The 12,214-nt window shown below is 34.7% G+C and overlaps 1 protein-coding gene across 3 annotated transcripts in view; it reads left to right on the forward strand.

Annotated features, from left to right (window-relative positions):
• Positions 1–12,214, forward strand: part of DOCK4 (dedicator of cytokinesis 4) — a 221,471-nt gene that overhangs the window by 164,980 nt on the left and 44,277 nt on the right. For all 3 annotated transcript variants that reach the window (XM_068189962.1, XM_068189961.1, XM_068189963.1), the window contains exons 27-30: positions 1,987–2,081; positions 9,305–9,380; positions 10,922–11,022; positions 11,688–11,746. In XM_068189962.1, the coding sequence (XP_068046063.1) occupies positions 1,987–2,081; positions 9,305–9,380; positions 10,922–11,022; positions 11,688–11,746 (331 nt within the window). The remainder of the gene's footprint in view (positions 1–1,986; positions 2,082–9,304; positions 9,381–10,921; positions 11,023–11,687; positions 11,747–12,214) is intronic.

Raw genomic sequence — 12,214 nt, forward strand, 5'->3', positions numbered from 1 at the left:
GTAAAAGACAAAATTACTTCCTTTTTGTCTTTCAAGATAGAAGACATATGAGACATTAATTCTATCTGTACTGAATCAACCAAATGTTAGCTCACTTGTACTGCCGGCAAAAATGTTTTTTAAATGTTAAAATCTGTTACTAAATCTATGTTTTGCAGCTAATATTGCTATATTGATGACACAATTTTCTATTTTTTCAGTGAAAATTATAAATAATTAGCCTGGTATTAATGATTCAAAATTTAATGTCAGTGTCTACATTTGCTTTGTTTTAAAGTTTGCTTGGAATAAAAGATGTATTCTGATTCTAGCCTAGTTACCCAAAGAAATGAAGTACATATGATCTTCCTGACTGTTATTTTTAAGACTTTTGAATAAGCTATCTCAAAGGTGCTATGTTTCCACCTCACACAGTCCTTGGGTTTTAAATCTTTATACCACTGCATGGTTTTATGGTTTCCCAATAACAGCCATTTGGCCTCTTTAGTTCTGCAGTCCACTCGTGAGCTCTCTAATGGCAGAAACATGTATTGTGTCTGGACAGCAGATAAAAAGGGAATATGGAAGAATCTGGGATGTTATTGAACATGTGAAGTGATATGCAGCAATGTTCAAAGTATTGCCATGTTGTTGGGATTATGGCACAGAGCTGTGGGATTACTCACAGGGGAGGGAGGTAACCTCTGCAAAATAAAAAGTCACTTAAGTACCAGGTGCAAACCTATAGAAAAATGGCCTGGCATAACTGTGTTGTTCGTAGAAGAGGTACTTGTTTATCTGTAAAGCTGGTCACCTGCATCCAAACAGTATGTTATCTGCAGTGAGTATCATTTATACTCTTTAATACAGATATTTTTTGGCATCTTGCACAGAAAACAGGTTGTCTCTTTTATGTAATCTTCTCTGGTGGGTGGGTGTGGGGATCTCATCTGCCTTACCCAGTGCCTGTATTCGTCCCCCTTTACAGTGATTCTCTAATGAAAGACATCTGTTGTTCAATGCTTGTCATCTACACTTTGATAAATGCACTTGAGAATATATTTTGGTGTTCAAAATTATTTGTATCTTCATCTCATCTGTGTTTCGGGGTAACTCTACAAATGATGTGGGCAGAATGAATACCAAACATTTCAAGGTCAGGTACTGCACTGATTCTGTTAGATGTGTTTATATCACTTGCCGCATGCTCTTTGTGTTGTCAACAGCTCGATTTTCATACTGAAAGAATACTGGCAGTACCGTACATAATCAAGATGGTCCCTTGCTGTTAGTTTTATTTGTGAAAATAAAAACTGAAAAAAAACATGTGCTGAGAGGAATAGTTTCATTATTTGAGAGTTCCATGACATAGGAGATGATAATGCTAAAAGCTTTCAAGCAGTGCTTTCTACATTTCTACAAAGTAGCTCACAGGTGTTGACTGGTTTTTTAGATCCAGCAAATGACGCAGAAAGGTTAAGTGACCTGCACACAGCCAGCCAGCTGCACTACCACCTATGGGTCCTGGGCATCTCTACTGGAGTCACTGGTCTTTGTCAAGTCAGTGACAAAATTGTCCTTACACTCTATGTGCTGCTTTTAGAATGAATCTCAAAAGTGATGAAATCCTGGCATGATTAAGGAGATATTCTGAACTCTCTGGTGTTTGTAAAGTGCTTTTTTGATTTGCAAATTGTTCTCAGTGTTGCATTTGTTGAAGTGTATGGGTGGAAACCAAATGCATCTTTGACATTTCTTTTATGCATTGCTGTCAATCAAATGACACATTATATTATTTTCATCGTTTTAAGAAGAAAGGATTAAATCACTATTTGAAAATTCTTGGGAAGTAATAAAAAAAAAGCATTCAGAGGTTTGTCTATGGTGAAAATAAGTGCAATTGTGCTTTTTCTATAATGACTTTTTTCCCTCTGATTACAACATTTTAAAGCTCACTCCTCTTTTTAAAGCAGCAAAGACATATGATTACTTCTTTTCCTTCCAAAGGATTTCCTGCTGCAGATTTTCACAGTATTTCGGATACTAATACGACCAGAGATGTTTCCAAAAGACTGGACAGTGATGCGTTTGGTTGCAAACAAGTAAGGCATTTTTAATGTTATTAAAAAGTACAGGTAGTATCCACAGATCATGATAAAAATAAAGTTATATGATGTATGTAATAAAAATTCAATGTATTTTTAATAATGCTGGCTGCAGTTTCACTTTTTTTAACTTAAGATTTCAAGTCTCTGCACTTCTTTTATATCACAAATTTATGATATAATCTGTGCTTCTTTCTGTTCTGAAATTTAGACAGCAAATATAACTGGAAACTCAGAAACACTTTTACAGAATAAAGCTGCAAAGCATCAACAGCTTTGTTTTCCAAGTGACAAATTACAAGTCTCTAAGGAACTTCTTTTCAAATCTGTTTCTTGAAATTCTGATTTGGTAAAGATCTGTTTGCTCTCAAGAAAAAATTATCAACTGTAATATTGTTAAAGATGCTTTTGCATGTTTTTACATTTAGTGTTTGTCAGAAAAGTCACAAAAAATCACAAATCGGGAAATGAGGTATAGCACAAGGCAACAGTCAGGAAAGGCACTAAGCACTGCTTAGGTTTTCAGATGAAACCCGCCCATCGGCCATTCTTTCTCTACTCGGGCCTTATTTTTAAAGAAATGGGTTCCCAGCATTTCTAAGAAGTAACTACAAAAGGTCTGAAACAATATATTAAGTTTTATTTCACCTCTATCACCACCTACCCTTTTTGCAGTCTTAGCTGTAGATCAGATAACCCGGCTGAACAGTCAGCACAGTTTTACAAACGTCAGTGTCAGCAGAGGAGGGGAGTTGTTTTGGGCAGACCTAGGAATCCAGAATGAAGGATTGACTTAAACTTTCATGACACATATTGCAATGCCTGATTAAAATTCAGTTTTAGTCTGCATTGTGCCTGCTGGCTTCTAGGAGAATTTAAATTTGTGGTGCTGTACATACTCCTAGTAGCAATGTTATTGGTACAATTAAATTTAACAACAGTTGGGTTTATGATCTGTATTTGTTATGTGTGTCTATGGGTATGCAAGCATAATAGTACTTGTCCAAACTTTGTAATGACTTGAAACAATTTTTTGTTAATTTTTATTACCTCAGTGCTGCTAATCTTTTCAAGTTTGAATTCCAGAAAAAAAAGTTACTAATTAAAGAACGGGTATGATTGTTTGTTTCTGTGTATGATATTAAATAAGGTATGACTGATACCAGCCTGCATCTGGTAATTATGCTTAAGATATAAACAGTGAAACACAAGAAAGAAGGAAAAAAAAATAGGAACTTTTGGACAAAGTTAATAATCTAAGAAATGTTTCCATATTCCAGTAACAGCTGGCTTGGCAGATGGTTTTGCAACAGCTGACATGTACAGAACTAAGGTTTAGGAACGACCTTGGCACGTGTTACATTGCTGGTGATATTCAGATGATACCAAGTTCTGCAAAAGGAGCACTTTTCTTCTTCAGTATTTCAGTAACCATCACATATCTCCCTTTAATAATACATGTCATGTTGTTTCTGACCATGTAGGAGGTGAATCTATGCCCACTTTTGTCAGGCAAAGAAGATAGGCAGAAGCTGACAATAATTGCTGGTGGGCACTGCCTGCCCCACAGAGAGGAGTGAGCTGTTCTTCCTGAGCTTCACTTCATCAGCCAGAGTGCTTCCAGGGATCTGAGACTCTTTGAACTGAAGGCAAAACTTCTTGAACTCTCTGCTCCATTCATGTCTAAAAGAAAAAGCTAGAAGGTCTAGCCCATCTTTTTAAGAGCAGAATTAAGTGATCCAATAACAGTCTGGGTATTTTCAACTTCTGCTTCCCAGGAATAAACCAGGTGCTGTGTTTCCTGTGTCCCATGGCTGCCTTCTGATCTGTCTAGCCTTTCACTCGTGAGACTGTAGCTCACCTGAAGGCAGTGTGTGTGTCATCACATCACCCATCACTGCCATCACATCAACAGCAGCACTGGTTTTCTCCCTGTCCCTAGACTGATATAAAAATTCAAACTGTCTGATATTTACAGGGCGAGAGATTTAGCCTGTCTGAGCCTAGGGAAGAAATAAGTCTTAGCAAGGATATAATCAAGGAATAAGCTTTTCCTGGAGAAGAAAATACTTTTTTTCCCCCTCTTAGTTAGGTATACAAACTAGAATTACCTGAAATATTTCTAAGTCTTTAAATGCCATAATTCTTACAATATACAATATTTTGTATATTGTATTTTGTATATTTTATAAAAATATACAAAATAAAAATATCACTGCCCCCTGGCTCCTAGGGGTTTTTCTTCTTTCTAGTTGCAATGTTTTCAGTAATTATGTAGCATCTGATACTTGGATGCTGTCTGTGAAATTTTAAAAACCCACCAAAACCAGAAGATACTATGAGCTCAAGAAGTCAAATCTGTAACTGTCCAGAAACTAAGATGTTTCATGATGACACATGTATGATCTATAGTTCTGAATGTTCTGATGCCCAACGTGTGAAAGTATTAATGTGTGAAAGTATTAATTTACTTCTAAAATTTGAGAAATAAGGTAACATTTAAAAAGGCAAACTTAGCACTAAAGCAGAGAAATGGATTTTTTGAATTGTATTTTGTATTGGAAAGAGAACATGTAAAAACATCCTTAGCTTCTTACAGTTGAGCAAAGAGACAGAAATAACTCTGTTTAAAGCTTCATAACCCTGTAATATCCAAGCTAATCAGCATGAAGGCAGGAAAGCAAAATAATTACTTATGGTTATTTAATATTTCTAACGTGGATGTTACTACAGAGTGACAAATATGGCTTTATGTTTACTAAGGAAAATATTATTTTAATTTCTTTCATTCTAGAAGTAGACTTTCTTTCTACATCAACTAGGTAGTATCTAGCTTCTATTTGTAACTGCAGAGGAGCACCACATAATATAGGAAGATGTCTGAATCAGCTGCCTAGTGCCAGAGAGAAGTACTAAATTTTATAGCAAAATATGCCTGACTAAAATTGAATCTTCTGGAGAAGACCTTCACAGTTTCAACTGGAAATCACTGTGTAATGGTCACTGGCTTCAGTTACCTTAAGGTTAGGCGAATGATTTGTCTAATACTTTATTTGCCTGGCATCTTTTGAAAGCAGTTAACAGGCTTAGGTATGTCATGTTATTAACAGTTGAGGAGGGACTTGGAGAGCAAAGGAGCTTCAACTAACAAAAAAGCTTCAACAAGCTTTTGCTGAGCAAATCTTTGATATTCATAATGCCTATGTATCATTGAACAAAGAACTAGTTTTCTGCTGGTCTTGGTATACAAGAAGCTTTAATTTTCAAGATCTCTGTGTAATTAACTATGTATAGCCTTTCAGCATTCTGCTTAATGGTAGAGATGCTAGGTCATCCAACTCTCAATTTGAATATTATAAGCATACAAATAGATGTACAAATAGTATTATTTATGGTAAAATAATTGATCTGTAAAGTAAGGTTTACATAATATGTTGCTTACACTGAAATTTCAAATGTATCTACTGACAGTTGGGCATAAGGACTTTAAGCAGAGAATCCTTTTGGTTATAAAATTCAGTAATGGCTGAATTTTTATTATTCCTATTATTATTATAAAAGTAACTAATGGAATACACAGAAAGGGAAGGTATCAAATCAGCATTAGTGTCATCATAATGGCTGCTCTAAAGAATCCCGTTAACTCCCATGGTGTGGGAGTCTGAGACTCCTACAATGAACAAAAATTCTTGCTTTTATGTAATACATAGTGTTGCTAACAAATTTTTGCTTTTATGTAATGCAAAATGTTGCTAGCAACTAAGCCTGGCATTCAGTTCTTCACAAAAAAATTTATACATAGGCATGCATATATAAATAAGCTCATAAACGTAAACCAATAGATACATACACATATGCATGATTCAAGGTTTATTTCAATTCTTTGGAAATATGAAAGAATTTTTTTTTTCTGTTTGAATACCTCTGTGCTTGGGATTATTTCACTCTGAAATAGCAAAGAATGGAATGAGTAGCTAATGTTATACATTTGTCCTATATCAGCATGGAAAAAGAAAGCTTTCATTTTCTGTCACTGTCTGCCCAGGCAAAAGCCAAGTTGCCAGAGCATAGCCCAGGCAGTAAACAGTTGTTGAACTTCTGGATTTTTCAAACAGCTTATTGCAGAAAGATTTGCTCTGAAATTTTGATGGAAAAGCCATTCCATCAACAATGGCCTTACCAGACATTGGGTTAGCATCCTGTGTACGAGTCCAGTATAACTTAGTGGCTAAAAGTCGAGGGTTTTCTCCTGTAAAACAAGCATTCTGAACAAATATGTGTCAGGTGGTAAGAGGAAGAAAAGCAAGTCTTGTCACAAACTCAGTAGTTTATAGTTTGATACTCAGATGGATTTCAAATGAATGTTTTTGTTTGGCAATCACTGGCTGGGAATCAACTTGGAATGTGAGTACTGTACTGAGTCAGGCAGCTGTCCTCTGGCTGCTGCCTCTGCTTTGTGCATTTTTGCCTTTTTTTTTTTTTTTTTTTTTTTTTTTTTATATGAGCATCCTCAGCCTTAACTTGTTTTCTGTTCTACCTGACTTTAGATTGTTGTAGATTCAGAATAACAGATGGTGGGTCAAAAACAATGTTTTCAACCTTGTGTGTTGCATCTGGTGTTTTGAGTTTTTTTTTTATCTACAACATACCCTCTCATGTTAGAGACCCACGTTTTATCAACTAATCCATATCATATCTTTGGCTTACCAAATAAATGAAACCTGAGCTAAGTTCCCTGTAGGAAGAAATACTTGCATTGCAGTTATTCTGTTATCTCAGGAAAAGTCTTCAAAAAATATTTGAAAAGTTGCATTTGTCTACTTTATTCACTTCATAAGAATTGAAGCAGATATTTCTCTTCAGTTTCACCTGCCATGGAAGGAATGTAGCAAGAAAGGAATTGTCTCAGACATAAATAGACTATGTCATGTAAACTTGGCAGTATGGTTATGGATCTTGTGGAATTTTCTCTTGAGTGCAGTTTTCAGGGATTTATTACTTTGGACTTAAGTGGAAATTTCATATAGGAAAAATTCTGATAAACTGACTTTTTCTACCAGAATGTTTTCCTGAAATATACAAACTATTTCCATTCTGTGAAGCATATGGACCTTGAATTAAATCATGCACAACAACAAGAATGACAGGGCTCTGTTCTTATCCAGGCCTTGATTATTAACCTTGCTTATACTGCATTTTATTAATGTTTCACTTTGTCTTCCATGCTGCAACAGCAAGTGCTGTACACAGGCTGTAACTCTCCATTGGTGAAAAAGTGGGGTTAATTACTGATGAGTGCTAAGCATGGAACACTACTTGGACAGAGAAGTTACAGTGTAATCTTTGAGAAAATAATATGTATGAAAATATACTTGAGCAATGGAATAGGAATAAATGAAACTTGAGACTCAAGCACTGTTCTAAAAACAGTCTCAAAACTGGCTGTTATGGGTGTTCAGGCACATCAAAAAAGAAGGTAGAGTTTGGCAGGGGTAGTAATTTTAAAAGTAGGAGGATGGAAGCAAACATTTGAACTACTAATATGTTAAATTATAGATAACCAGTTTTTATTTATAAATGTGAAAACTGTCCAAAGTGCTAGAAGAAAAAATAGTTTATATCCTAGGTGGGTTGGCTAACATTTAATTCTCCAGTGTTGTAAAAATGAAAAATATTGTAACCTTGAAATATATATATTGCTGTTATTATTCTTAACAATCTTTTTGTCTTGAATGTGTTGCAAAAAATAGTAAAAAAAATGAAGTCCAAAATATAGAAAGGGAAACATATTTTAGTGTTGTAACAACATGCTGGTCAAGAACTGTGTTCAAAGAACTAAATGTATTAATAATAGACAGATGGTAATTAAATGAAATGTGTAGGTACAACCTTTTTTTTGAGAAGATCTTTAAACAGTTGATTGTTGTAAAATACATAACAGCAAAAAGATCATTCTGTGTTTATCTTTTCTTCTCTCCTTAAGTATTCTTAAGGATATCTTATCCCAGGGAGCTGGGATTGTTTAGCCTGGAGAAAAGGAGACTCAGAGGTGACCTTATCGCTCTCTTCAACTTCCTGAAGGGTGGCTGTGGTGAGCTGGGGGTCAGTCTCTTTCTCCGGGCAACAACGGATAGAACAAGAGGACACAGTCTCAAGCTGCACCAAGGGAGATACAGGCTAGATTTAAGGAAGAAGTTTTTCACAGAAAGAGTGGTCAAATACTGGAATCATCTGCCCAGGGAGGTGGTGGAGTCACCATCCCTGGATGTGTTTAAAAAAAGACTGGATGTGGCGCTTGGTGCCATGATCTAGTTGAGGTGTTAGAACATGCGTTGGACTCGATGATCTTAAAGGTCTCTTCCAACCTAGAAAATTCTGAGAAATTCACTTTTGACTATTTTCAAAAATAATTTAATGCTTTACACGGATTTCTAGTTTGACTAAATATGTTGGCAGACAAGAGTGCTGAAGAGGTTAGTTTAAGGTTTGAACTACTGAATTAGGTGTATTTAAATTATCTCAAAGGATGCTCTATTTCTGTATGTTACCAAAGTTGGTTGCTGCAATGAACAAAGCCATGATTGACCTCTGGTGACAACCACTGTGAGAGGATCTTGGTCATATATATTTATTTAAGATAAATTATTATAATTCATGCAAGTGTAAATGCAGGGTAATGTATGACTTTTTACAACTTCACACAGAAATATTTTGAAGCAGATCCTTCTGTCAGAGCTCATGTAGTTTTGCATTTATCTGTTGTCATTAAACAGATTTTTTATCCATAGGGATGTCAATGTTGAATATTGGCATTTACTAGATATTTTATATTTATCATCTATATGCACATATTTTCAATACCAAGAAAGCTGAAAACAAATTGTACAACTGTGTGTATTAATACAATTAAGATAAGATGTATAATAAATCTGAAATCATAATTATTTTCAGAACAAAGTTTATGATTGGTCTTGATCAATTATATTCTATACAGAATGTCTATTTTCAGTGCATGTTCTTTCAGCACTCTTTGTTATCTTAATGGGCATGTTTTCTATCAATAGATATTCGGTATTTATATGGTGTGTTGAAAATATATTATTTAATGCCACCAGACATGCTACGTCTATTTCTTCACTGGAAAATTGTCCTGCTTTGAGTATTAAATATGAATTTCCACTTAATGAAAACTCCTGTCTTTTTCATTCTTTTCTTCCCAGTGTGATCATTACTACAGTGTTGTACCTTTCGGATGCCCTTCGTAAAAACTTCTTAAATGAAAACTTTGATTACAAGGTAGGGTAAAAAATAGATGCAGTAGCTACTACATCATTCTGTGGCTTGGTGGTTATTAAACTTAGCTCCAGCATCTAAATAGCTAGAATATGTACAAAATCAGCAATTTCAAGCATTCAGAGGCATTTTTTCTTAAATACAGGGCTATCCTAAAAATGAGTGCTGTGAGGTTTTTTTTAAATTTCATCTTATTTTTCATTTTATTATTTGAGCCTCTTTGTTAGACTACTTATTTAGGATTTTTGTGTAGCAGTTTTTTGGATCATAAAAACTAATGAAATTATTTAGCTTGGTTTTTCAGTTATTGCAGAAAGAATAATATTTCATTTTTTTAATCAATGCAGATTTATATAAAATGCAGATATATGTTTTTGTAATTTCTCTCAGACCAATTAACATGCTGGATAATTTAAATTAGAAAATTATGACACTTCACGGTGAATGTAGTTAAAGATGTTAGTGCGCATCTCATATAATGAGATACTGCATTTATAATAAATTGTGAATACAGATTATGCTTTTAGGATTCAGATGAGAAGATCTAGGAATGTGTCTGAAAAGACACATTTCCATGGAAACAAACCTGAATGAATATTCTGCCCAACCAAGAGATGTTAGTCCAACTGCTGCATCATGAAAAGTGCAGAATGTCCTTCCTAGAGAAGACCCTGAGCTCCTTTTGACTTCCAGCAGGGTTGTGTATGCTTTTCTGAAAGTCCAGACTTAGATAAATTATCAGGAATGCAAATTTATCTACTTAACTGAACATGAGAAAATCTATTCTTTATGAATTTATGCAAGTTCAGAGGCTAAAACTGATAAAAGAATTTCCTGTAGACAAGGCCTCTATGTCCCTTAGACTTGATTAGCAATGTTATTGCTGTCCTGCTGAACTGCAGAGTCTGGAATAGGGCTCCCTCTACACTTCCAGTCATGGAGCATCTATAACTGGGTTATAGTAATTAGTATTTCACTTTAATTTTGTCTCCAAGTCTTCTAAGTAGTATATTCAACATCTAATTCATAAAGCATGAGCACAAAGCATCTGTATATTTGCAATATCTTAACAAAACCTGGCTTTAGTTTTGTCCACTGAAGGCTGCAGCAAGTGAGAATTGCAAATAGTATTATAAAGTGTGATGGACAGAGAATGTCAGTCCTGTTATGTGATAGCTTTTGAGGTGTCAGAATTTTTTGGGTTTTGGACTCAAAGGCATAATTTTGTAGTTTTCTGTTTAAATATACCCAAAATAAACTTTCCAAAAGTAAGGCTTTTTGATTTGGAGGTATGAAAAAACCCAATCTGTAACTTTGAAACTTTTGCATTTTGAGATGTAGGATATGTAAATAGATGTATTTCTGTCGAACATCTTGGGGTTGGTGAAAAGTATATTTTGAGTCAAAGAAACTTAGTCTAAAGCAGGTTGAGTAATTTATCAGTTGAGACTGAAACAAGGGCTGTGATTTGAAATTTTGCATCTTGAGCAATCATAAATTGTACTGAGAAAATGAAATAACCACATGCCATATGCTTATTGTAGATATGGGATTCCTACTTTTTTCTTGCTGTCATTTTTATAAACCAGTTATGTCTGCAACTGGAGATGTTCACACCTTCCAAGAAGAAAAAGGTTTTAGAAAAGTAAGTATTGCTATCAGCTTGTAGAAAGCTGTAATAAATTTAAAATTTCTCAAAATGCAAGCCATTGGAGGTTGCAAAAGGACCCACCAAAAGAAAAACATAACAGTATGTCCACTGACTAGAACAAGAATTGGTTCTGGCCCTTTGTACAGGTATTCAGTGCCAATAACTTCATATGAGTGTATGTAAATAACTTCATATGTGTGCCTAAACTGGTTCAGACACTGGAAGCAAAAGAGCCATTCATTGCCGGTGAATGCTTAAGTCAATTCAGACTTGTTCAGGTGTTTCTGCCAGGCATTGCAGTATTGTCTGTATGAATTAATTGTATTTTTTTCAGCTAGAGCAAACCTATTTGCTCTCAGAGAGTGAACTGGAGCATGTTATGGCAAAAAATAGGTTTTGCTTCACAGCTGTGTTACTGATGTGTAGAATTTTGACAATATTTCAAAAAAAACCTGGATTTAGGAATCCAGTTATAGCTGGGTACAATCAAAAGAGCAAAACACTTGGGAGAAACCAGCATTTTCAAAGTTTGTTTTTTTTTTTTTTTTTTGTAGACTACAAATGAGGCATTTCATTTGATAAAGTCACAAAATGGCATATGAACTTGATTTTCTTAAATTATCTTTCACTTTCTTGCCTTATTTTTTAATATACTGCAGATATGGTGACATGCGGGTAACAATGGGATGTGAAATCTTCAGTATGTGGCAAAATTTAGGTAAGTGATTAAACACAGTATCAATAACTCATAACATGAAAGCCAATTATTAGTTCTTTGCCTATTACATATAATTCCCAGTGATAGATGAGTTGTTGATAATTTTGTTCAAGATATGAAGTCCTGATTCAAGTTTAGGAAGAAGTTTGTCATCTATAATTTTTTTCTTTATAGCTAAGCTCAGCTTTCTGTGCCTTGATACTGTAGCTGACCCATCCTCTTTTCTTCACTGACGACTGAGAAAATACCATCAGAGAAAATAAAGAAAGTACTACTTCTTTTGGGCAGAATTATTATGCCTTGAAATATACTTAGGTTCTTATTTTTAGTCCTGTTGTCAAATTGTTTAAGAACAAGACATGTCTTAATTCTGGAGGTCTCCTGAGATCCTGGATTTGCATCAAATCTTCTCTGAAGTCTTAGTTGCACTAAAATATAAAGACATAAACAAGACAGTGACTAATGTAT

This window comes from Anomalospiza imberbis, chromosome 5 (genome assembly GCF_031753505.1).
Source record: "Anomalospiza imberbis isolate Cuckoo-Finch-1a 21T00152 chromosome 5, ASM3175350v1, whole genome shotgun sequence".
NCBI lineage: Eukaryota > Metazoa > Chordata > Aves > Passeriformes > Viduidae > Anomalospiza > Anomalospiza imberbis.